This window comes from Cloeon dipterum, chromosome 1 (assembly GCF_949628265.1).
Source record: "Cloeon dipterum chromosome 1, ieCloDipt1.1, whole genome shotgun sequence".
NCBI classification, from domain to species: Eukaryota; Metazoa; Arthropoda; class Insecta; order Ephemeroptera; family Baetidae; genus Cloeon; species Cloeon dipterum.
Window position 1 is genome coordinate 42,960,551 of NC_088786.1, and position 27,208 is coordinate 42,987,758.

The 27,208-nt window shown below is 43.1% G+C and overlaps 1 protein-coding gene across 5 annotated transcripts in view; it reads right to left on the minus strand.

Annotated features, from left to right (window-relative positions):
• The window catches only part of LOC135944253 (zinc finger protein rotund-like), a 105,920-nt gene extending 78,921 nt beyond the window's left edge, over nucleotides 1-26,999 (minus strand). For 2 of the 5 annotated variants that reach the window (XR_010575297.1, XM_065491078.1), the window contains exons 1-2: nucleotides 16,390-16,669; nucleotides 13,573-13,740 (exon numbers count right to left, since the gene is read on the minus strand). Coding sequence is in view for 4 of the 5 variants with exons in the window: in XM_065491078.1 (XP_065347150.1) it covers nucleotides 13,573-13,701 (129 nt within the window). In the remaining variant the exon portion in view is untranslated. Of the gene's footprint in view, nucleotides 1-13,572; nucleotides 13,741-16,389; nucleotides 16,675-26,910 lie in introns of those variants that run through there. The other 3 variants (XM_065491091.1, XM_065491105.1, XM_065491096.1) reach the window with 3 other exon arrangements.
• Nucleotides 27,000-27,208: the final 209 nt, after the last annotated feature.

Here is a 27,208-nt window from a genome sequence, read left to right on the forward strand (position 1 = left end):
CAAACACTCTCGAGCGAGCAAGCGAACGAGCGAGCGGGCAGATTACGCAATAAAATTGCAAAAGCGCCGAGTCAGTCGCGACAGACAGACAAACAGACGCGAGCGCGCAGCGTAATTGAAAAGGCCGATGCGAATTTGATTGAGCTGCAAAAGCTCAAAGTCATCTCTTTTAACGCCAACCGCTTTTAATTATTTCAAATCCGCCGGCCCAAGCGAAATCTCAACTCACCCAGCGCAGCACCAACAAGCACATTTTTGTTTCAAAACGCTTCCTCCTTAATTTTCATCTCGGGACAACTTTTAAAATTAATTAATTTTCTACGATGATGTAAATTAGGGCAAAGATAAGTTATTTGCACTGGTATATGTATACATAATTATTTTTAATATCCTACAGGTCAATACCATGCAGCTACCAGCCTGATTTGTGACGTTTATTATTTTTTTAATTTTTAGTTGATTTTTACATGAGAGTTAACAAAAAATAATAATAATTGTTTGAATTTTGCACGCGAAATTGTGCCATTTGTCTGCGGCGGGAGCTATTTCGAGAGGCTGAGTTTTGGTTTTGTGAATTTTTGCCGCGGCGCCAAAGTCGCAAATCGCGAACGAAAGTCGGCGCATTAACGGTAATGCGATGTAATAATATATGAAGCGGCGGATTATTATTGCCCGGCGCTGGACCGCGCGCGAGAGCCGCGAGAGAGAGAAAGAGAGAGAGAGAGAGAGAGAGAGAGAGAACGAGATTTGAGCCTTTGGCCCGCAGCCAAGCGGCGAACAGGTGCACACGCTGGCCGGCCGCGACCGCGCCGAACCACTGCAGCCCATCCAGAACAACACGCTCGCTCCATTCAACGGCTCTAACCCCAAGAGAAAATTAATCATTTACAACTGTTTGCCCTATTTTTTCACTTCCACATTAACATTTCAGAGAAAAACAAAAAAAAATAGGCTAAAAGGCAAAAATTAAAAGAAAAAGACTTTGGAGTGTGGCGTATTTTTCCATGGATTAATTTGAATTCGCACATAGATTAATAAAAATCATTTGGTTATTTTTTACCATTTATCCCTGCCCGTTGTCGCATTATGCGAAGAACCGATTTGTTGAGAGAGCGCATGCAGTGTGCTGCGGCGAGGATGAGGAAAGAATTAAAAATTTAGAAGGGGCGAAACCGGTTTGAATTTCGGCGCGGCGAGGAAACGGAACCTGGAGCGACCTTAATACGAATTTAATTGCGCGACCTGCGAGCCGAGTTGCCGATCCGAGTAGCCAGCCGACAATTTCTTTTCTCGCGCGCGTCAAGTCTTTGGCGATCAATCAGTTTCATTGAAGATGTCAATCTTAATTCGTTGTTTGCTAATGCGTGCGCGAGCGCACTTTCACGGTGAAAGCAATTTGACGAGGCCGCGGGCAAAGCGCTTGCAAAACCCTTTTTTCCATTTGCACCCGACGACAAACGCAAGGCGAAACAACAACAAAAAAATATGTATTCATTAACGACGGAGTAATTACATATGCGCGGTGGCAAAACAAACATCACGGGTGCAGGTGCCACCGAATATCAAACTAAATCTGCGCCGCCCCCAGACCAAATTAAATTAATTCCAAACACAGCTTTCCATTCAGCGCTTCAGTGTGATTTTAATATTAATTAAAAAAATCGCGGCTCCGTTCTACGCGTGAATTGAGGATTGGCTGAAATTTTGGGCCAGTATTTTGGCCTCAAATCTCGTTTCCGGCAAAACAAACCCAAAAGTGCATTGGACGCAGAATGAGCGATCGATCGACTCAAATTCACTGCCAAGTTCGTACTTCAAAATATTTAAAAAAAAGATTGGGGAACGAACGAAATCTCGCGAAAATAAAATTTCAAAAGCTAATCATTTCAGACGACGTTTGTTTACAATAATTCAAGAGATTGCAAATCTGCTCCCTATTTCTGTTCTCAAAATTCACAAAAAAATCAGCTCTGTCTGAAAATAAAAGGATCAAGCTGGTATTTAGAAGATTTTTTCCTTTTTTTTTTTTTTTTTTAATTGACTTTAACAAGTTGTTGGCTTTCATGTGAAACGATGAGCTTATAAGAAAAAATGGTCCATTAACCAACACTCCAAAAATCTTTTGATGAACTCGACATGACTGTCGTGCCATAGTTTTTGCATCTTTCAAATATCTGTTTAAAAAGGGCTTTTTTCAGGACATTATCGTCCATCGTCTTTGGCCAAATTAAGTTGATTGCAGTTTATAACGTCTCTTCTTTCATTTTTGAATTAACTTGTTTTGAAAAAAATAAAAAAATGCATTTTCGTTCTAATTTGTATTATTTGCGAATCGTGAGAGAGATTTTATAAATTTTTGATGAGCGACTAATTAAGTTTGTGACTCTGAAAATCATTGGACGCTCGTCAAATATGGCGGAAAATCTGTGTACGACCTGTCGCAATACCAACGTAAAGTTTTGAAACGCATTTCATCTATGCTGGCTGTTTTAAAAAATTGAAAAATATGTCAAACGCCCTCAAAGATACAAGAATTGCAGGGAGGCCAATTTTTGGTTAGAAAAAACGATCAAATGCGGAGCAATCATTCATGATACCGCCCGAAAATTAATTTGAACTTGAACTTCTACCAGCAGTTGTAATTAATAGCACCAAAATAGTTTTCACCTAAAAGCGAATAATTTGAATATTTGACTCGGTCTGCTTTATTTAATTTGTTGGCTTTGTGTTGTCATTTGGCATTTGCGCGCGCGTCAGATGTTTCTAGAGCGTGCATGTTAAAACAGTGAGCGCGGTCTACATACGTACATAGACATTATAAAACTGCGGCCGCACGGCCATTAGCAAATGAGTTTTCAATTTGCGAGCCGCGGAATTAGGCAAATGAGCCGATTAAACTTGCAAATATTGTATATTTCCGTTGCGCGCGACACGACGCAGCTGAGGCGCAAAGCAGCTGCTAATTAACCAATCAATCGAACCGGTTTCTTGTTTCTTGGCCTCGCAAAACTATATTGCGGTCGCGCAGAGATGCATTATTTTGGATTTCGGGTCGGAAAAAGGCGCATCCAGCAGCGATTTCAACGCGGGCTTTTTCCCCGTTTTTCTGTCGAGTTGGCCCGCGGCCTCGATTCACATCCTTTTTCGCCGCGAGCGTTCATTCACATCCAACTTTTCCATTCATGCGAAAACTAGATTTCGGATGTTTTGAAATTCGCCGCTCGCTTGCCAAGCCCAGATTTTTCCACACCCAGCAACACAACGCAAACTGCACAATTTCGCCAAAATCTCGGCCAAAATCGTGAGACAAAATAATTCAAAGCTGCGCGAATGGATTTCGGAACGAAGGGATCTTGAAGGCGCAATTTGAAAAAAAAAAAATTAAAAGGGAAAAAACGTGGTCCGCTCTGTGCCGACCGGAAAGCGGGAATTTGGAAAGAAAGTAGAGTAAAAAAAACTTGAGATGTCGAACCTTTGGCGCGAGCTGAATTTTTTTGGCGACTGTCAGGTCCTGGGCGTGTTCCTGTCGCGGCATCGGAGCGCACTGCAGCGTCAGGGTCCGCGGCAGGGCGGGCGACCGGGAGCCGGCCATCAGCCGCCGCCTCGACCGCACGACTCCCGGAAACGTGTCACCAAACTATTTCCCAACTCCCGGCTTACGTGAAATTTGCACGACGAACGTCCAAACCAAATTTTGATTCCTGCCTTGCCTTCACGCCCGAAAAAAAATTATTTCTAAGAGAAAAATGTGCATCTAAATGAGCTGAGAGATCGTTTAAAAGCATTTTAAATTTTTCTGCGAGAGAGCTGTGGCGAAATCAAGTTTTTCCCCAAAGTAGACGTCACATTTTGAAACAGACTACTATTTTTTTTCTGTTTTTTATCCCTGTCCTCGGAGCGGGCACTAGCACGAATGCTAAATTACGAGTGCGAATAACACCGCGAACGGATTGAATGGCCGCACGCAGGGACCCAGCCCACTCAAGCGCCACTTGCCTATTCAAAATAGAAGGAACAGAGGTTTCCTCTAATTCCCAAGTTTCTTTTTTTAAACAACGAATTTTAACCGAGCTCCTTTTTAAATTCTAAAATAAAATTGTTTCATTTATTAAAATCCAAAGGAGAAATAAGGTTAAAGTAAAATAAATAATAATTCAAATGATTATTAAATGGTCTAAAATATTGATTAGTAATTATTAGGATAATATGGTGCATCATTGTGATCAAGGCTTTTTACCCCTTTATTTCACTTTTTGGCTGGTCTTGCTGCACTCTCCAAAATTTAAAAAAAAGCAGCAATGCGTCAACCTGCCCTGAGAATCGAAATCCAATTATAATCAGATGCGAATTTAGTTGGCAGTCAATTTTCATCCAAAAGATCTTCTAATTGTAAGTCAATCCCTTTTTCTTGGCCTAAGTAAATTTAGGAGTCAAAGAAATAACTCGCGACCGTGAGGCATTGGCTAGATAAAATTATAGAATTTGTCAGTCAGGATTGATCGGTGGTGTGTGTGTGTGTGTGTGTGTGTGTGCGGCATCGCCGGCGGAGCTAGACAATAATTTCGGCCAGCCGAGATCTGATTCATTTCCTGCCTCATGTGCCTGAGCTTTGCGGTGGCGTGCGTTCGTTGCTTATTTTATTTTTTATTCGGCCCGAGAGCGAGATGAAGAAGTCCGTGCTGGCGTTTTTTTTTTTTATTTTTTATTTTATTCCTACTCGCGCGCGGCTTCAATTTATTTCTGTAGAGTGCGAAAATTAATTTGGTAGTTGGCCTGGGCATTTGGCTCGTCGTTGAGCGAAAGAGCGAGCGAGCGGCCAGAAACGCGATCCGCGCGCACGTAATCGATTAAACTGCGCGCCCGAGAGTCAGGGTAGAGGCGAGCCAGGGCCAGGTTGCTTTGCTTGCGTGCAGTCACGCGACACCACTCTCAGGGCGGACCTGGCGCCCGAAAATCCAGACCGGCAGCACACGCGAGTCCCGTCCCGCTCTCGCCTCACTCGCACACACAACACTCAGATTTTCCGTTTATTCCGGCTGCTGGCTCAGCACGTGCAAAACCACCAGCCCCCGGCCGACACCGAAATTCGTTTCGTATTCGAACATCCAGCAGGAAGGAAATTTATACAGCTTCATTTTTCATTAATCATCAAGCAATTTATTTAAAAATATATTTCAGTTAAACAATTGCATTTTGCTTGGGAATATTATCTCAAATTTTATTTATTTTTTATTTATGTGTGGAAGGTTGTCTCTTTCTACCACAACTGTTTCGTTTCCAAGCCCTAATTTATTTTTGTTACATTTTTATTAGTTTTGGAGGACAAAAAGTGCTCTTTCTGAAGCCAAGCAGAACAAAAAATGGTCCATTGGTGTCCCGAAAAAAATCTTGTTCGACAATAACAGTCATATTTTGTTGAAAATATGATTGAAAAAATTAAAGGCAAGGTGGAGCGTGAAGACAAACAGTCCCGTTGCATTTGACGGGTGGACGGGTGGTCGGACGGACGGACAAAAGGAAAGAAAGAAGCAGGAAGCGGCGCCGCGACCTCTTTTGTCGACGACGCGCGCGTTTTATAGGTGTTTCGGAAAGTTTGTTTCGCTTTTCGAGGGTTTTACTGCCAGCGCTCCACGCACAATTAAGCCATAAAAATAAAGGGTGTCGACCCCTGACACGCTTTACGACTCTTCTGGAAAGCTGGAAACACAAGTAAAAGAGAATCGTTTCTGCTTTTCCGACGCCACCGAACACGCCGCGAGCGGGGGAAGAAGAACCGAATTAGCGGCGATTTCGGTGAATGAAAGCGGCGAGCGGCGTGGCATTCGCCCAAAATTTGAATGAAAGCAGGAAAAAAGCGTTTCGGTCTCGGTGGAGACGCTGAATACGCTGCCGCAGCCGACCTTGGACCTGAAATCACTCGTTGAACGCGCGTTGCTCGGCCAAAGGTCGCCCAACAGACCGAAATAGCCCCACATTGCTCTCGGGACGCGTCTTATTCGAGTCGCTATCGCAACACAAAACGATTCATTATTAAATTTCGCTGTTTAAAACAGGCTGTGGCCAGAGGGCAGACACTTCTCACTGATAAAATACATGCTCTCCATTTCTCCCGGAAATGATTCGGATTTTTCTCAGCATTTTAAAAGAGGCGTCTCGCTCTTCTTCGCTGCAATTTTAAAATTTGCCATTTTATGCAAACACGATTTCTGCGACACGATATGACAGTGTCATTTTTTTCGTTTCACGCGTTTTTCCAGTTCCTGCCTGTCCAATTTTCCCTTTTAACTGATGACCATTGTTTGAATGAGATACTTTAATACATTCACATAACGAGAACACAAATTTTCTACAATTTCTGGAGTAGTTATAGGCCCCTATTTTGACTTTCCTTACCTAAAAAATTAATTGCGGCTAACTTCACTAAATTAAAAAAAAAACTCAAGTCTCCAAGAGCTCTGTAAATTACGCTTTTCAAAAATCATAATTAAATTTTCATTTTTAGCTGTCTTTTTCCGAATAAATTGCAAATCTTTTGTAATCGAGCTTAAATAGTTTTGAAAATTGCGACAATTTGCCAATTTTCTCGACGTTTTGCACGCATTGACCACGTTTTCGTCGCTGGCGATGAGTACTTGCAAAAACGTGTGGCTTTGACTGGAACATTTTGCATTAATCGAAATTAAAGCTTTGCCTCGCATATTTTAGAGTGCGAATGAAATTAAAAAAATCAATTAGACGCAGGCGGGCAGTGGAGAAAGAATACGAGAAAGGATAAATTAAAAAGATAGTGCAAATTGCAATTGGCTCAATCAATCATTGGCGAGGCAAATTAATTGATAATTGAACGAGATTGGCCGCCGCGCGCAGCATTAGTCGGCGCATTCGAACTGCTGGCTGATTAATCGCAAAATAAACACAATAATTTTTTCGCTCGCCTTTTTCAACTCGGCGCCGCGCGGAGTCGGCTGTGCAAAAAATGAATTCGCATTCGCAGACGCGCCCGAGATTATCTGCGCCGCGCGCGCGCGCGCATATAAATAGCAAAAGTGTCGCGCGCGCTATGCGACTTTTCTATATAATCTCTTCTCTCTCTTATTCTCTCTGGCCACCGTTGGTTCTCTCCAAAAGACATACATTCTCTCTTTCGCGCGTCCGTTATTAATGCTGCGCGACCGGCGTGCACTCGCTAACTTTCTTTCTCTCTGCTCTTCTCTGCGTGTGCAAAAATAAAAATAGAGGCCGAAAATCGCGACAACTCAACTCTGCGTTTATCTGCGGGCGCAGTCACTGGCCCTTTGCATCAAAGGAGCTTCAATTTCAAAGCGCAAATTGCTCGTTTCGTTCGAGCGTTTGGCACATAAATCTCCGACTGAGTTGTATATTTATGTTTTCAAAGATTAAAAATAGAAAAATATCAAAATCAAATATATTTCGTTCAGGAAAAATTAAAATCCTAAATTAATTCAGCCTTTTTAGTTTGATAAACTTTCAAAGCAAATTAGCGATTGGTTTTTTACAACTTGGGGCGAAATAAAATGACAAGTTCGCAGTGAAATAAATTTGTCGGGAAAAAAGCTGCGTGAGTATTTATTGGGGGAGATCAGACGACGAGGCCGGCGAGGCGAGCTGACACAGTCTGGAGGGATTATTTTTGTTGGAAACGCGAGAAATGCGAGTGTGGCAGCGGCGAAATTGAAACTGATTTAAAGCCGCGTTTGTGCCAAGTGCCAAGAGGCGAGCTTCGCCGGGCGCCGCCAGACGCCGCCACCGACCGCTCCGCCGCCGCCGTCGCTTTTTGGTTCTCCTCGCTCCACTCGACAGCTTTCCTTCCTCGATTTTCCACGCAGCATCAATAATTGAATTTTTTTTAACTGTCATTGGCGCTGACGTAAATATGTTTATGTTTGCAACAATAGGCGACCAGATTGTGGGAAAACGTGCGTGACTAAATGAAACGAAAAAAATTAAAATTGAGAGAAAAATATTAATTGGCAATTTTGACGTTTAATTATTTCATGATTTTGAGTTGAAAAAAGTGTCGCACTTACAAAGGGAGAACACGCTCGGGGTTATTTATGAGAAAACTTGTAAACAAATAGCACGGTGCGCACAAAAAGTGAGCATTTCCTTCGCAAGCGACAAACAATTTTTGCATCTCGCTACGAGCAAAACAAATAGAGCCACGTCGAAACAGTTTTTGGGGGAAATTCGTGATTTTGATCATTGCCACGTCTTAATTATGTTATGTATGCCAGAAGTAGAGCCCTTTGTCACTTTTTTCATCCCTGACAAGTCAATTTTTGAGATAATCGATAAATGCATATTTTTTTAAGGGAGAATTAACTTAAAAAATTAGATTTTGAAAAGTCGCATATATTTTTAGCATTATTTTGGTATTTTGTGAGAAAATCTGTTCTCCTGTGTTGTTAGATTAACAAATTAAAACCCAGGTTTCATTCTAAATCATTGAATCGAGAGAAAAATGCGGTGGCATTCCACGTGCGTACACGAGTGCGTGCATTTCAACCCCCGGCTGGTTATGCAGCCTCCGAGGGGCGCGTGTCGCGAGGGTTGCGCACGTTTCGCGCTTTTTCTTTCTCTCTCTCTCTCTCTCTCCGTCTCTCCGTGTGTCCGTGTGTCTGTGTGTGCGTGGCGTGCGGCTGGGGAAAATTCGGGAGGAATTCGCGGCGCAGGGAATGCAGAGCGCGATAGATAAATCGGCGGCGAAAAGTGCCTTTTTACTTGGCGCGAGCGCCGCTCGGAATCCGCGAGAGCGCGGCCACAATTGCCCCGCGATTTATTTGATCTTTTAATTACGAAAAAAGCGGCCAGGCATCCGTGATTTACTCTCGCTCCTTTTTAAATTTAGAGACGACAAAAAGCCGCTTTTTCACAGCCGCCGCCGCCGCCGCCGCCTCGGCAAGGAGAGAAAAATGCAAATGTGCGAGAAAGGCGACAAAATGCGCAGATAACGCACAAAACAAAGCGCCGCCGCCGCCGCCAAACCCGTTCTCCTCGCCACCAGAAATAGCACAAAATTTGCTACCTTTCAATTATTGTAGGAAAAGTAAAGACGAGAAAATTGAAATAGTTTAATATTTCGCCTTCGTAATGGTAAATTTTAGTCAAGTACCTGTCCCAGAATTGATATAGAATTTTCTTCTTAGAATTCATGCCAGCACAAAGCAAAATATTGCTTGGGGATTGATTATTTGTTTCCACGAAAACTAAGCTTAACAGAAATTATCGAATCCAACCCAATAATTAATTTTGACGCAATGAAAGAAAGGAAAGGGCAAAGAGGAAGCAATGAAGGGTGGAAACGAAGGCGACGCTGCTGCATGGGAATCGGGGAAAATGAAGACGCACGCGGCGGCGGCGGCGGCGAATGATTGATTCGGCTTTTGCGTTTGGCGAAAGGAAGAAAGAGGCGAGTGAATGGAGCTGTGTGACACTTGGCCTCTGTCGGCCGAGGGGCGATTTTTCAATCGCGGGCGCAGGGGCGCAACGACCGCGCCGCGCAGACACTTTGATGGATGCGCCGCTTATCTCGACGCGTCTGCACACGCATTAATCGAGACGACTTTGTTTCTTCTTTCCCGTGCGGCCCGACTATTTTTCAGCTATTTTTCGCGCAATTGCGATCCGACGACGACTCGCAGGCTGGCTCGAGATTAGCGCGAATTCGGCCGAGATAGCGAGCGAGAGCCAGTTTGAACCGCAGAATTCAATATTGAAAGGTGAGTCACTGCGTGCGGGTAATAAGCCAATCCGACGGCTGGCCCAAACCGCACGGGAGCCGCGGCCGCGCTTTTTGCGCGCAAAGCCGCAGAATTAATTCCGCCTCGCTAGTTTCCCCCAGGCCGGCACACCGGCCCGGTAAAAAAATACCCCCGTCGTCCCGTGACCTTCCACAAGGCCCCCATCCGCGATGCGTTCACTGCGCATGCGTCGGCATTGCTGAAAAAAGGCATTAATCAGTCCGTGAACTCGGTGAAACGGCTCTGCGCGTATTCCCGACTCTCCAGTATAGCTTCTGCGCATGCTCGGGGCCTTCCGAGCCTGCGCAGAAGCTACCGCATCGGCCTAAACATGCGCAGTTGGTGTCCAGAGATAAAAATATAGATGTGTTCGTTACGTCTCGTTGATGCGCATGTGTATCGTGCTTCCGGACGTACTGCGCATGCCCATTAAACCCAAGCCTGCGCGGTAGCTTTTAGCACATGCGCAGAACGGTCTCCGTGCGCATGCTCAGAAGGCAGGAGGGAAGGCTGGACGCGAAAAGATAGACAGCAGCGAGCGATGGCGGAATTCAGGGTCGTCACGTAATTGAATTATGGAACTCGGCGAGCGGAACGGCCATAAGTCACGCGTGCAGACTCGATCTTTTTTGCCGATCGGAGACGCAGATCGAATGCCAATTATTGTTCTTTTCGACGGATGGTATATAATATATAAATTTGTTTGCCGTTCGTCGTGTCGCGGCTTTGGCGAATTGTGATTTGGTCGCGTCGGCAAAGGCCAGGCCAGTCCAGGGGACACGACGATTGATCGCGCGCGCAGCCGGAGACAAAATGGCGGCCGGGATACCTGGAAAAGCGGCTTTGGTACGCTCGATTACTGCTAATGCGGCGCGACAAAAACGCGACACTCGTTTATTATTTCGGTCGCGTCGCCAAGAGAGCGAATCGAGCGGCTGCTTTTGTAACGAGACGCCGCGAATTAATTAGCATTCAAATTTCGCTTTCGTCACAACGCGAGCTCGTTTGACGGCGCACCAGCACCGGGCGATTCCTCGAACCCGAATATATATGTGTATATACTATATCAATTGTTAATCAAACAAACACGGCAGTAAATTTAATTCAGCCACTCGGCCGGCATGCACCGCGACCACGACCGCGCAGCCACTCAAATAAAATCTTCATTCAACTAGACACACACAATCTGAGTAAATAAATCATTCGCTCCGCTTCAAATTCACTCTTGCCGGCCGGACATTCTCACAATCAGGCTCGGAAAATAGTCGCTTCAAGAGGACAAAAGCTGTGCGCCGGGCACTCGGAGTTCAAAGTCGATTCCTGTGACAGTCGCACGTTTCACCGGACCATCAAATGAAGATCTGGCATAATTACCCTTGCCTTTGCTTGGCAAATAAAGTTAATTATGCCTTTAAGATTTGCTAAAAATATTTTCGCGGACAATTTAAAAAAATCCTCATCTCACAAAGCATCTTTCACATCGCGGTAAAGATTTTCATTATAATTCGAAATTTTAAGGATTTTAACGACAGCAGTTGTTGTTCAACACCCTGAGAAACACGCCCAGCTTTTGTAACCTTTCCTGAATAAATAGACCGTTTACGAAATCCGCATCTTATTTCGGAAGAACGTTAGAGAAAGGACAAAGCTATTTTGGAGGCTGTGGCGGCGAACCTCTTCGTGGTCCAGAGCACTAGATTTATTTTCGATTCGAGAATTGCGTGCAGCTTTCGTCGCTGAGAGTGTTTTGCGCGGCGTTTAGCAGGAAGAAGTGCAGGCCGGCTGCGAAAACAAAATTGAGAGAGCGTCTGTCGGTCTCACCTCACTCGGTCTGTGTTTGCCTCGAAAAGCAGACGAGAGATTTGCTATTTTCTTTCAAAATTCGCTTCGAAATAATATCACGCGATATATACGCGCGGAATTAATTCGCGCGCGCGGACAATCGCGCGAGTGGCCCGGCCAGGCCAGGCCGGGCCGGGCCGGGCAATTACGGCCTTAATTAAGATTTGCTCTCGGATTGGGGCTGGGCCGCGACGCACGCGATCAATTAAAGCAGCAAATCCTGCGCTAAGCGAGCGCGGAATTTTGTGTGCAGGCGAAAAAAAGGGCGCAAAGTGAGTCAGCGCGCGCGAGCGCGCGGCCCCTTATTTCTTTTCTATTCTTTGCGCTTCAATCAAAACATGTGAGAAATGCGCACGAGATAAATTACTTTCGCGTCCGGGCCCGAAATAAATCCACTCTCGATCAAAAGCAAAGAGGCGCAGAGAACACACAGCGCACAAATGTATTTAATGATATTATTATTCCCGCGGACCAACGGACCGACGGACGGCGCGGTTTATTCGGTTTGCGTGCGCGCCGATTGTTTTACGACCGCGCGCGCGATGAACACATTTGCGCCCCGAAAAGTAAATTGCGGCCAATTACCGCGCAAGCACAGCGCGCGCCTTTTCCGGGCCCAAAACCGGACACTAATCGCCGCCGCTTTTACGACGCACAATTTGCAACTGCAATCGCGCGACACTTTTATTATTTCTCTACGCAAACAAAACAAATTGAGATAACCGCGCAGCATTTTCACGTCAAGTTTAAAAACTTGGAAATATGGGACACCCGAGCAATAAATATTTATTTTCATGGCGGCTCTCTGTTACATGCATCCGCGGTTTTATAGCTTGTATAAAAATTATTGATTCGAAAAATTAGGCTGGCAAAACCTTTTATAATCGTGCACGTTCTTGATTCGGCTCAGGATCATATTTTTACGAACTACTTGGTGGTTCATTTCCATTAAATTATTCAACTGTTTAAATATGTTTTTCAATTTCAAGATTCCACCGATTTAGCAAGTTGTGAAGCTCCATAGAGGAAAAACAACCTGCTGCGGGATTGAACACGGGATTTAATTGAGATGAGCTTTCCAATCCATTTAAGGTCCCTGTTTCTTCCTTTCTGGGAACCATAATTTTTTAATGTTTTATTGAATTAATTTTTGAGCTGATTAACGCATGTTTCGGATTTAATTTTGTTTCCAGAAAAATGTACAGATATTATAATAAATTTTTTGGTAATTTGGCCAGCATAAAATACTTACGAAAATGTATTCTCCTTTCCCCTTCCAGAATGAGTTATTTTCTCTATTAAATAAACTTAATAAAAGAAACGTTACCAAACCAAATTAATTCCATCTAAATTTGTATGAACAAAAAGTTTACTAGAATTGAGAAAAATTATATATTTCGTATTTTTTGTTGGTAGCGTAATTAAAACTTGGCTTTGTCGCATTTGAACAGATTGCACCTAGAGGATTCAAAACGTGGCACAAAAACAAGTACGACTCACTCAGCTGTGCAATTTTTTTTTTTCAAGATAATTGGTATAATCTAGATTTGTCGAATTTTGCATGGCTCTTTTTTATGATTGCATCGTGACATTTTCGGGCTCATTGTCAGTTACTGTTTAAGATTAGATAATAAAATTAAATCAAATACCGTGTCACACATGATATTTAAAATCTAGCGCCTATTCTTTTACCCATATTCTACCTTTTTAGCTCGGGTCTTCATTTTTTTTTTAAATTTCAGAAAAAAGTATAAAATGTTACAGGCACCTTTTTTACTCCAAATTAATTTAACTTGGGCTAAATATCCTACTCAAGACAAGATTCAGCCCAACTTTGTTAAAAGGGTCTCTTAGGACCAGGTTTTCGTTTGGCCAGACCGAGACAAGTGTCGTCGTTCGATTTCTGCCCTTTTTTTAGAAATTTTCCAATTTTATTTGCAGACAAAATAGAAAAAAATATTGAACTGACCTTTGACTGGGCGGCGTAGTCGAGGGCGAGCATGCAGTCGTTGTAGCCGCTCTCGGTCTTGATGGCGGCCGGCATGGCCTGCGGGTTGAACTGTCCGAGTTGTCCGGCGTCCCGGTACCAAGGGTACATGTCGCTGCCACGCCGCCGGGCTAAGCCGCTCGCATCACCCTGCAGACAACAACACAAAATAATCATCATTCATCTTCTCTCTTTCTCTCTCTTTGCGCAGCGTTGCACGTGTGCCCTGATAATTCGCGCAGTTCCGCGAATTTGTATACGCCGTGCTTATCACACAGCCCGAGACGCAGCACGCTTATCGATTCGCGGAAATTCATCTCTGCACTCGCGATTGCTCACTCCGAAACGAAAAATACACCCTGCATCCACTCGACGCTTTCGCATCAAACCGAAAAACATCCAAGCCGGGGATCGAATCTCGACCATTTTCAAGCGAAATCCACGAAGATTGAAAATTAATTTTTAAGAGTAAGTTTCGTAAGCCCGAGTGCAACCTTTTCAGCTGAAAATATGAAAATTGAAATTTATTTCGCTAAAATTAAAAACATTTTGGCAAGCCAGGCAAATTCCTCAAATTTGGCAAATTTTCGATCATTGTTAATTAATTGTTTCAAATGGTAAGTAAATAAAATTAGACAATTTTTAGTGTGGGCTCGTTCAAAGAAAAATGCATGAATTACGGGTCAAAAAAAGTCAAACGAGGAGATGCATCTTAGAGGTTACGCAGAGATAATTGATAATGACAAACTGCACTCAGTTATTACACATCTTTATATTGAGCGAAAACCTGGACTGAATCGCAAAAATAATGAGAAGAGTTTGAAGCACTTAATTGTTACCTTGTTACGTAACGTGCATAATTATTGTTCTATTATCTGCGCTGTGACAAATGCAAAGAAAAATTCGTTCTCAAATAGTAAATGGTAAATGAAATGTGTGTATGTGTGCAGGTGTCAAGTGCTCAGATAGGCTTCTTTTTCTTTGGTATAGCAATATCAAATCACTCGGTGGTTCAAGTGTCGCATTTCAATTATCTGTCTTTGGCTACGTGAGCAATGCACTTACAAGGAAATTCTACTTAACGACGTTTTTTCCAGGTATCCAGGTGTCATACTCGTTGGAATCGTGGGTGAATCAGGTACAGAGTGCTCGAATTTGTATTTCCACCCTTCATATGTGTTAGAGAAACTTGCCAAATTGACTGTAAAATTAATTTTCAACTCTATTTGGATAATCAACATTGACATTTCAAAACTTGCAACGGGGCAAGAATCTCTAATTAATATAAAAATAATTTGAAACAATTTCGAACTCTGTTTAATTTTGATGAACTGTTGAACAAAGGAAGGTGCTAATTTATTTGGATGGAGATAAAGGGCTGCACGTCCGATCTGAATTATAGCGCGCTAATGTGTTAAGTTGCACTTGATTTGATTGAGTGATTCGGTGAGTTATGAGGCCGACTTGTTAAAAACGCTGCTTTTTATCTCTGATTGGGAGTGAGGGAGCTATTATTACTGAATTAATCGTTTGTGCCAACGCTTTGATGCCCACCGCAATTGTAAACACTTCTCAAGCGTTTAATTACTACTTTTTTCATCTCAATCGTTTTTTTTTTTGCCTGCGATGCGCCAAGTGAGATTAAACACGCATATCAAATCTGAGAATTGTGATTTTTTTTCGTATTGATTATTCGTTTCTTTGAATCGCACCGTGCGTGCATCATTTCGCTGGGAGAGACAATTTTTGTGAGACAAAATTTCCTCAACTCAGGAAGCTGGCTATTTCCAACCGTAGAAGCATCGCTCTAGACCGCCTAATTTACTTCAAATCGACCAAGGTTTTGTGCTCCAGGCGGATAGGCATTAGATTTCGGAAACAAATTAAAATTTAAAATAATTGGAATTCACGATTTTGGTCTTCTAATTCCTATTTGGATTATTTCAAAAAGGCGCAATCGAGCAAAAGTTAAATCAACAATCTAACACGATCTGATTTTTTAATAATTATATTGTGATTGTATTTTAATGAACTATCGACACACGGCTAATAATTTATTTTAAATAGACAAAAATTATGTGACTAATTATTTTCTGAAGAATATGAAAGATAACAATGCGATCTCGTAAGAAGAGAGATATAGATAGGCTGGTGCTCACATGTCACGGCTCAACGAGCTCGCCAACCGAGTGAGTGCACCGCAGTCTCCAAACTAATCTTCACACATTTATTTCGTCTCGCATTCTGAATGTCTCGATTGTTTATTTGTCTACCCACGCAAATAATTCATTTTTAATCTATGCGGGTTTTTTGGTAAGTCAAAAGAGATAACTTCTTGAATATTCATCGAGTGTTTCCTTTTACTTAACGAGTTTTAAAATCAATTTTTGCCGACTCAAGAGCCTATTTCTAGACGAATTTATTTTTGATCGCAACAAATTTAAAGTGTGGTCAAATTATTTTGCAGATCTCAGCCCTCAAATCGTGTAAACATTGAAAAAAAAATTAAAAAAACTCTTCCGGCAATTATCTTCAATGAGCCTTCTCAAAGATTGTGCCAATTGTTAAGCAAGAGTACATATGATTTAAGTCCGTGAATTTTTTTTCAGGTGTTAAGTTATTCCTCTGGTGTTAACCCTATTTTACTGCCGATTTTTTTTATCGCGAAATTAACCTTGTGCAAAAAAATGTTTGCAAATACAATCTATTTTTTGGCAGCTCGGAACAGTTTAGCACTTTATTGAAAATTAATCGTGCCACGTACGAAATGATTGTAGAAATGCAGGTGGTTGTTTTTACCTGGAATGGAGCCGTGAGTGAGTGAGTGTGGTGCGAGCGTTCGTTTCGAGCGAGTTCGCGGCGGCAGCGGCGGCGACGGCGGCGGCGGCACCGACGGAGGCGGCGGCTTCGCTTTGCTGCACTGACAGACCGAACGCCTTGGCTTTTGGTTCCTTTGGTTCGGTTCGGTTCGGCCGGCACTTGAGCACTGCACACTGCTGCTGCCGCCGAGCGGGCCGGGAAGCGGCCGGCAGGGAGAGAGAGAGAGAGAGAGACGAAGAGAGCGGGCGGAGAGAGCGAGAGCGAGCGAGAAAGAGAGGGACCTGTTGCGGCGGCGGCCGAGCGAGCACCGAGACTGGCGCGTCGTTCGCCGTTCGGTCGGCGCGCGTTCGCCGGCCCGGCCAGCAGCAGCAGCGGCAGGGGCCGGGGGCGGGGGGCGGCGCGCGCACCGGCCCCGCCCCCAGCCGGAGAACGCCCGCCGCCATTTTGCCACCTGCTCAGGGTGACAACCCCCGCAGAGTCGCCGCCCCCGCGCAGCGCACCAACACCGCGAGGAGACTTGCAAAATGGGCACCACCGCACACCGAGGGCAAAAAACGCCAGCCGGCAGCCAGCACCCCTTTCGCCCCCTCTCTCTCGCTCGCTCTCGCCGAGCACCAACTGCCCGTGCGTTCAGCGAATTTGCCATACTTGCAATCTTAAACCGTCGCATGGCAAAAAAATCCTTTTCTCCTAGGTCGCAAAAAATGGCTCCGAAACGAGTTCAAAGTTGCAATTCAATTGTGCTTCGATAGGATACCAAATTAATTCTGTTCTTTTCCTGCGCAGCTCTGAAGAAGATTCAAATCGGAACTAAGCGGTAGAAGGGAAATATCAAAAATCATTTTTGTGGTGTGCATGGAGTCGCAAAAAACGACCTCTTAATTGTGTCGGTTCATGCGTCCGAAGGAATTAAAAAAATAACCGGACCAGAAGAGCCTATAGAGGGAGGGACAGAGATTTTATTTATTTACTAGGCTCCATTACATTTCAATTGTGGGAATCTCAGTTTTATAAAACTGGTCTACACCTAAGCATTACTATATGACTGTTTGAAACCGTCTTCAAGCCTTAATTAGAATTAACTGCGAAAATTGATCAATATAAAACTCTTGGGATTTAAACTGCGGAAACGAATGACGAGTATTTATTAATTTATCAGAGAAAGGCTTGAATGGCTTGAGCAGGTGGCCGATTTCAATAATTTTTTTTCTCACGGACGTAGCAGAAATTAACACAACAAGGAACGACGACTATTAAAGTACAATAATTAAAAATACCAAATGTTCCCAGGTATTCTTCGATATGTGTAAACTGCGATTTTTAGCAAGGAGACAATGTTCGCCAACTTAAAACAACTTGCAAGTCGATTTTCTCAAAAATAACTTACGGTTCCTTCTCAGTCCTGTATAGACTTTCTTATAAAAATTGCAAATTAACTTATCCTAAACAATGCAGTTTGAATTAAAATGTCAACTTGGCCTGTAATAAACAAAAGTCATTTGAAGTCATGGAAAAAGGAAAACGATTGGTAAAATTGTTCTCTGATTGTCCACATTCTCGCCATAAGATCAACCTCCCTTTAGTCATTTCTGAACTTTTTCAAAACCGTCCGTTCGACGTCCCCTTTTTTAGCCCTTAAAAATTTGAATAAAAAAATGATTTTGGTATTTTAACAGCTACTATGAATAATTTTTGCCGCACTGATAACACTCGATTTTTTTTAAAATAAGAGAAAAATGAAAGTGTTTGAATGGATGTGAAAATTTTGAATAAAATATTATGAAAGTGCACGCATGGCAACAGTTTCAAAACAAGCTGGTGTCTCATTGTGGCAAAATATGTTGGTGGTGCGCGCATTAGATAAACGACAGATTATTCTTGGGTCGGTCGGTGGATCGATCGCGGGCTGCGAGTTTGAGAAAAAGCGAAAAAAGTGCTCAAGCGAGCGAGCGAGCGAGCGGGATCAAAGGGGCGCACGCATTCTTTCTTCTATAGCTCCTTTGTGACTTTGTGCCGAGCATCTTTTCCAACTCTGGTCCGATCAAATTCGCATCAGCGCCGTCTGTCGCCGCCATCAACGCGCCATTAAGCGCAGGGGGTTGCTTTTTCAACCCCCAACCCATACTGCACGCTTAGAAAACAAAATAGCCGAGACGAACGCAGACGAAGATGAGAATTGGCGTGAAAACGACTCAAACCTGTTCAATCAGCAGCAAACTGGTCTCTCGGCGCAGGTGTCAGGGTTCGCGACCTTTCCGCCGGCCGGCCGACCGGCAAAACGCGAAAATTCTGCAAAAATTGAAAGCTGTCGCCACCAACGCGCGCGGACAAGACACTGGAATTCTTACGCAAAATTAAAAGCGTCAATAAAAATACCAACGCCGAAGAATTAAAAAGGGTCAAATCAATTTTATTTTCTGTGGGAATTCCTTTAAAATGTGTATTTTCCTTTTATCGCTGACGAAAGACACACAATTTTTGATAGCAACCATAAAACGTTGGCTATTTTCGAGCGAATATTAATTATACATATTTGGCTTTGATTGTTGATTTGCCTATTCAGATTTTAACTGGTGCTCCTTGCAGACATAAATTTTCGTCTTTAATTCTGCGGAAATAAATTATTCTTTGACCACTGAAGCAAAAAATGCGCAATTTAATTTATTATTTATTTATTTCTCTAGAGGAAAAACAAAATTATTAACAATAAGCTGTTAGTGTGTTGACAGAATTAAAAATTCAGTCTTTTTAAACCTGTTTTTTAATAAAAAAAAGTGGTTTCGAAATGTATGCAGTAGCGCAAAATAATGGACTTAACGTAATAGTTTTAAAATAATTTTCGTGACAGTTCCACCTTGGTTTAATTTCTATTTTCTCATAACAAAATGATTGCATCTCGTTAAAAAAAAAAATACCCAATACTTGCAGGAGTGCAAAAAACCCGCATTTTAAAATAATGCAGTGCATTTTCTAATTATATATTAGCTCACGACTTCGGCTTGTAAAATTGTCAGAGAGAAATTTTTGGAGAGATTGAGGCAGCAAAATGTCAAACCAAAAGAAAAAATCTGCAGAGAAGAGGAAATTTTGACCACCTCGGCCGCAAATTTTAAATTTTTACAAAGGAAAAATGGAATATAAATTGATTTCTTGCTCTAGAAATTGGTGAAAATTGAGTGGTAAGCAAATTCAAGCCTGAAAACTTGAATTTAAAAATTGAATTGTCTTCAGTTGTTATTTTCGCAGCGCTCTGCACGATTTTCGGTTTGCGTCTCGAGTGTGAAGGTGTGAGAGGCAGGAAACGAGAGAGCTTTTGGGAAAAACGGGCTCGCGATTGTCTCTTGGTGAGTTGCGAGTGGCGTTTTTGCCTTCGCCTTTGGCGGCTTGGCGGCGGCGGCGGCGACGACGAGTCTGCGACTTTCTGCGCCGATTTTCCCCAAATCAATCACCGAATGTGGGAACAAAAGTCTCGAGAGCAACGTTTGACGGACGCGTTCGAGCGTTGTAGAGGTGAGGTGCGAAAATACAAGCTCGGACCATCATTAATTGCCTCGGCCTGAGCTGCACACTGAGCCGGGAGAAAGAGGTCAAAGAGTGCCGAGTCATGCAGCCGGCCGACACACACGAATCCGGGAGCACGCAAATCGCTCCTTTCCAAATGCCAAATAATCCGCTATTCGAGAGAAAAAATCTTTGTGTCGATCAGAGCGCACGCCGAAACGGTTTAATCGCTCCAAATCACCAAATTCACTCAATTCGAGAGTTTTTAATTAAAATTTAGTCCCAAATTTAGGCTCAAAGAGAATAAAATGAAAAAAAGAATTATCTGCAATCTCGAGCTGCCAGCGAGCGTGTGTACTTTGTTTTATTTGATTCGCTTTTGATGTTTGTTGCTCTCGTCTGGAAATTTATATTTTGGAAACAATTAACGCGCGCGCGAGATAAGCTCTCGGGCTCGTCGAGTCAGAGTCTCTTTCTCTCTCGTCTCTTATTAAAATGATGAAAGGCCGACAGCTGCAGCGCAACCCTTTTTTCGGCGCATTTTATTTTTTGTCCTCGCGGCAGCGGCTGCGACGGCGACGGCAACGCGCATGATGGATCTGCGACATGTGCGAAAAATGGGAAACGCGCACACATTGACTTCCGTTTCGATCGCACGTCCACATTGCACTCGCCGACAAATCATTTTAATCGAAAAAACAAACATCCCCCAGGCCCATCACAATGAGTCGATTCAATTTGCAAAAGTTGCCAATTTGAAAGGCGCGACAAAGGAAAGAGATGCCGCGAACAGATACGAAATTTATTTGCACTTTTTGCGACTCGCCAACTTAATACTCCTTCAAAAGGCGACTCGTTAAGTTTTTGCTACGGAGGAAACTACATTTTAACAGAAGTAGTGATTTTCAAAAATAAAATTGACATCGTCATGGTTTATTTCTAAGGATTTTGCCGCATTTTATCAAAATCCTCTTATTTACATCTAGTCTCATTAAGGCACGTGTTAATTTTTGTTTTGGAGAAATTCCGGCGCATTGCAATACATGAAAAAGCCTGTTTCGGGTTCAAAACGTCGGTCAGAAGAACAAAAAATTCAGACCCGCGTCTTGACTTTCCCCAAAGAACTGGAACTGGAGGATTCCCTTTCGTCCACTGTTTAAAATAAGTAAAACGACCCAATGCTCACTCAAATAGATTTAAAACTACATCTAATCAACTGTCCCGTCTGTTAAAAAATTAAGAAAAAAATAAATTGCAATGAAATAATGGAAATTTTTTAATAAAGAAATTTGGTCCACTTAAAATTATTCTGAAAAAATAAATATTTTATTCTAAAAAAATATTTTTAGCAAGTGGGTGTTTCCAAGAGAGGTTGACACGGTCTGGAATTTTTAAAGTCGCGTCCTTTCTCATTTTGATTTCTTTAATAGGTTCTCGGCGTCACAGCGATCACAAAGGAGTCTTATTACAATTTTCAGTACCTTCTCCTGAACAGCAAGGTGAAAAAACGGGCACGCTGGAGTTTGGAAAATTAGGAATACCTTGAGTCTACAACCACAAACAACTTTTTTATATTTGCAAATTTTGAGTATTTTACTATAGTTTTTTTTTCTCAAAATGGGTTTCTCCAATGAAGAGCTGCTTGTATTTGTTTTAGGGACAGTAAGTTGCCCCAAGAAAATTGTTGCGATGGAAACCTGCAGTTTTTGAGACATGAAGTGTCGAAGGTATAAAACCGGTTAAATATTCAGGAATAAAATCAAAAATTGCAGCTGATTCTGACCGACGGTTCATACTTTAGGTCAGCCCTGAGAACAAATAAGACAATCAAAACAGCTGAGAAATCAAACCCTGGCGTCAGGGTAGCCGTCGAGCGATCGAATAATTGAATTCGCATTAATAGCCACTTAAACGAGACCTGGCGGGCTCTGAATTGGTTCCATTTGCACACCATTCGAGTCGAGAGCCTTCAGAACAACATTTTGCAGTTCGACACTACGGATCATCTTTCGGGTCCGGGCAAAAGATTCAGGACGTTTCCTGAGCACCCTGGTTGATTTCAAAGGGTGGCTTACATTCAAATGTGTGGCAGGGCAGTTTGAAATTGTGTTTGCATCTGACAATGAGCGGAATAATAAATTTGGTCGAGTTGCGAGTTGTTGCGATGATGAAACCATTGAAAGGCGCTCGGTCGGTGGGTCGGTCGGTGGTCGGTGGTCTGTGGAGCGCGGGATGCAATCAATTAGGCGAACCAAATCAAAGAAAGAAAGGCTCTTTACTGTTTTCGCTTTCGAGCGGACGGGCGATAAGCGCGCGATGACATAATCGAAGCTCTGCTCTGCTCTCAATCGAATCTCTTCTTTTATTTGCTCTCGTTGCCGCTGTTGCTGTTGCTGCGCGGTGGCTGCAAAAATGTAGCCGCACAGAAAGCGCTGACAATTTTGGGAATTAAAAGGCAGGCGGACGGACGGTCGGTCGGTCGGTCGGTCGGACGAACGGACGGATTGGAACCGGTTCCGCGATGACAGACTTCCATCAATGTCGTCCAGTCTGGACCCAGAGCGCGCGCTTTGCTTTGTTCTCGCCGCCGACAACAAACAACACCGCCCCGCGCTCTCTCTCTCTCTTATTCTCCGCCGCGATTCTTTCCTCTTTTCTGCGCTCACACACACACACACACACACACTTGCTTTGCTCAAAAGAAAACGCGACTCGAATTCGCACAACGCGCAGCCAACCGACGGCCCACCGCGACACGTGTTTGCGCCAACATATGTACAATTACTTCCTCTCGTCGAAATGTTGCGAAATTGCGAAATTTTGCAACTTTCGCAAAGATGGAGAGAGAAAAAATGAGTTAGAGGTTGGCAAAATTGTTCATATTTCTGACACACAGTTGCGTTGTTTGGTGACACAAGATAAAATCAATGCAATTAAATTCACTGTGAAACAAAAACAATAATGTAAAAATTCAAATAATCAATTACAGTCAGAAAAGAAAATAAAATTTTTTCGGACCTTTGAATCAGGCATTTCATTTTTTGGAGCAGTTTCGAAATCAAATAAAAATGAATTATTTTTCAAGTTAAAAAAAACAATTAATGCCATCTGCCTTCGTTTGCATCATATATCAACAATAATTCAAATAATTATCGAGTGCGGCATACAGAAAATCAGCCTGAAAAACTAGAGTTTTTCAGTTTCTATAGTGAAGACCTGTTTTAATACTGCGATTATATAACAATTAAATGTATTTACGAGTCTTGGAAACAGCAGGGTTCACAACAATTTAGAATTTTTTCCTATCGACGAATGACTCGTATTAAATTTCCGTCATTGAATGCCTATTAAAAAATGCTTTTTGTTGGCTGAAACAGTTAACAAATTTAAAAAAACGATCCCTTAAACGTAGAAAATCGTTTCACAAAAATTAATATTTTTCAATGCAGACAATGTTCTGTTTGTCAACCATGGCACTGCAAGTGCAAGGGCTCAACGTTACGAAATTATGTCATTTTTACTGTGCACGTGTTTTGGACCACCCGCAGGCCGCGCAAATGTAAAAATTTACCAGAAAACCGAGGGTGAATTGACGCCGAGTATTATTTAAGCCTCGCTGACCAGTCGGTGTTGCTTAATTTATAGCCAAAGACACAATTCTGTCAACTAAAACTAAACATATGTACTCACTGTTTTCGAGAGCTGAATCGATGCGCAGACGAAGAGGCTTTTGGGCAACGCCATGGCCCCTGACCTTTCGGCACGACGGATTCTAGTGGCCATGTCAACCCTCTCACCCCTTACTAGCAAAGGGATGGCCAAATGTACGCCTGCTTCCGCCGGATCAGCACAAGACATCTCGAGTCTTATTACGTCGACTGTTTAAAAACCGCGTTTCTCTGCTCGCGAGTCGCGACCCATTCCCGAAAACTCACGGATCTTTAAATCCACGCGAGGCGCGAGGACACATTTTTCAATGAAAATCAGGCGTTGATTACGCGATCACTAACGAATTCCCGTTTTTTCATCGTCGCTCGGCCAGCACTGGAAAAACAACGACGCTGATTGGTCGGTTCGAATTCCCTGGACGAGAGGAATGATAAGAATTTCCAAGGCCGCAGACGGAAAGAGACGGAAATGAGCCAATTTTGCAGCAGGAGACAACGAGCAATGACGTCACGACTGGCCAGTCTGGCCACATGCACAAAAATGCATAATTCTCCAAATCTTTCACTTCGCACTTGGCGTGACGCTTTTTTGACTTCAATTAGCAATAATTATTACACATTATAGGAAAAAATTATAAATAAATAGTTGATGAATTATGAAATTGTGTATGTGTGAAAACGCCATAGAGAGCATGAAGAAAATAAAAAGTTTTAATTTAATTATTGCCAAAATTAGGATTTTAGTTTTATTTAGCTCCTATCTGGCAGCCTTTTTTAACGTGCATCAGCCGGGAAATTACTTGTCTCTGCTCCGCTTTTGTCTCCATATTTTGCCCAATTTTTTGCGCAGTCCCAAAGTTCATTTTGTGTTCAATTAATTCAATACCAGTTGAGCAACTGCATTTTTTTTTATTGAATTCGTTTGTTTGAAATAATCACGCTTTGCATGTTTTAATTTAATTTTATAACCAGAACCAATTAAATAAAAATAAATGGGAGAAAGAGGAAATATTTTTTATTTTAACAAATTGTTTTTACTTAACGCACAGCCTTTGTTAAGGCAATTGGAAATTTTTCCCCTGAGCAGAATCTAAAATTTGCTCTCTTGAAATAGAGGCTCGCGATTTTGTGTCGCATTATTTCGTACTCTCTTTCATTTGTGTGCAATTATTCGTCTCTTCAATTGGGACAAACACCTGCTGATTAAACAAAGAAACGTGTCGTGTGCAAATTAATCAATTCAAATATTTACTTACAGGAGTGAATTTTAATTTTTTTTTGTCCCGGCAGCGTTGCAAAATTATTCTATGATTCTGTCGTTATTGCTAAATCCGGTGGCTATGCGATTCATATTTTTCAACGAGTCGACAATTAATTACCTGTCTCGCGCTCATCTTTTGAATTAACGAGTTGGCGGTGTCATTTGCGCGGTCGGGACGGGCCGGGCCGGGACGGGCTGCGATGCGATGGGACATCGCGCTTTTTGCCTGCATTTGCGCCGGCTGATTGACTGAATTAGCAGGGTAATGACACCGACTGCGCACCTCCCGTCGATTCATTTCGTTTTTTTTCGCTCGCTCGCTCGTCCATTTGAGGTAAGTCTCAAATTCGGTGGCGCGACAAAGTGCGCGTAATTACGTCGCGGCAAAAAGCGCAGTTTGTTTTTGATGTGCGCGCGCGGGGCAATTTGCTTCTCTTTCTGTTCAGGTAGCAGCGTAAATAATGTAAATTTAATTAAGCCGCTCGAGCCGCAGCCAGCGAGCCAGCGAGCGAGCGCATGAATGTGTCAACATAGATCAGAATTATAGCGTGACTATCAGGCCCGCGGCCACTCGGCGGCCGCAGGACCTTGAACCCGCCGACGACACCTAATGCACCGCGAAACTAGTTACTCGTCACACCAACACCAACCAACATAACTCGCCGTCCACGCATCTCCTGTCCGTTATTGGCACCCGGAAAATTCAAATTTCGGCAAATTCACAAAATACACACGCTAAAATTTATTTTAATTTTCTAAAATCAACGAAATTAATGCAAACAATTTTAATTTAATTTAAAAACTTGCAACAGTCGGTGTCTGTTGGTGCCGCGAAGGCGCAGAGGCGGCGAGGAGGCTGCCAGGGTAAATAAGGAAGGTGTGAAGGTCGAGTGATTCGGCTCACAGGCCATTGTCCACTGATCAAACAGCCCGAGAGAGAGAGGCTGTTTAATTTTTAATTTGCCGCCGCCAGCTCGCATGACGAAAGCACAAAAGAAGCTCGCTCTCGCCTCCTCTGTGTGTATACCTTCTCGCCACCTTTCAGGGTGATTTATTTCTAATTTTCTCTCAACCTCCGCTCGACACGGGAAATTTATTCACCGCCGCAACCTGCACGAGACGACGCGACACCAAAATGAAATCGATCGCCGATGAATTTAATTTACCAAATTAATCTTTTCCGCGCAGACCATCAACTTTTTCTCTTTCCTCTTCAATAATGTCGAAACAAGCACAATATATGGCAATTTTGGATTATTAAAGATTTACCTACCAGCAAATTTGCGATTTTTTTTTAATAGAACGTTTTAAAATTTTAATTTTGAACATTATTTGAGTTTTGAGCATAGAATTTCCCACAAAAGTGAATTAATGAATCTTTCAGTGTTCGATAATTTAATCAGGGTTCAATTTACAAAAAAGGGAACATATTTTATTTGAAAAAAATAATTCCTATTGAACAGCTTCATTGGCTAGTTAAATTTAAAACGAGCCAAACAAATTTAAATATTTAAATCTGCGAGAATTTTTTAAATTAAATATTTATAAATTTGATTTAGTAACGTTTTTGCGCAAAAAGAGTGCAAGAGAATATTAAACACGATTTAGATGAATCGCATTGGGAATATTGACTTACCAGCTAAATTATTTCAAATTCGAAATTTAACTCTTTTAAAGTTTGCAAATTTTATTTTTTAATTTAAATGAACGTTTTAAAGAATTGAGTCTGAATTGAGTTGAGAAAAGTGTACAAATTTTGAAACTAAACGCCGGCCAGCCAGCTAGCCAGCCAGGGAGGAGAGCGAGAGGCGATTCAAAATATTGCGAGAGAGTGGCGGGCGTGCAGATGTGCACGCGGTGGATGCGGAGGCGCGCCGCGACTGATTTTGCAAGGCGAGACGAAGAATCGCGGAGCGGCAGTGAATGGAAATGAATAAAAGTGTGTGAGTGTGTTGTTGTGAATCGCGCGCGCGAGAGCGAGAGAGATGAATCGGAACCTTGGCCTTGCGCAACAGCCGCGGCCCCGGCGCCTCCGCCGCCGCCGCCGCCGTATTCGGGCTTTTTGCTTACCTGAGAGAGCGCAGAGCTTTTTGCACTCGCAGCAGCAGCAGCAGCAGCAGCAACGAGTCGACGACTTGGATGGATGCGAGCAAGGTCCGGACGGCTTTTTGCGTGCGTGTGCGGAGGCGGCGAGAGCCACGTGCCGAGTGGCGAGCCCCGCCGCCGCCCGAGCACCCCAGCGCCGCCGCCGCCGCCGCAGCCGCCCCCGCCAGGCGCCACCGACGCGGCGCCGCCCCACGACTGCGCCAACAGGCCCAGACCCAACCCTTCCACCCCCACCCCCGCACCGATACCGACAATTAGTCCC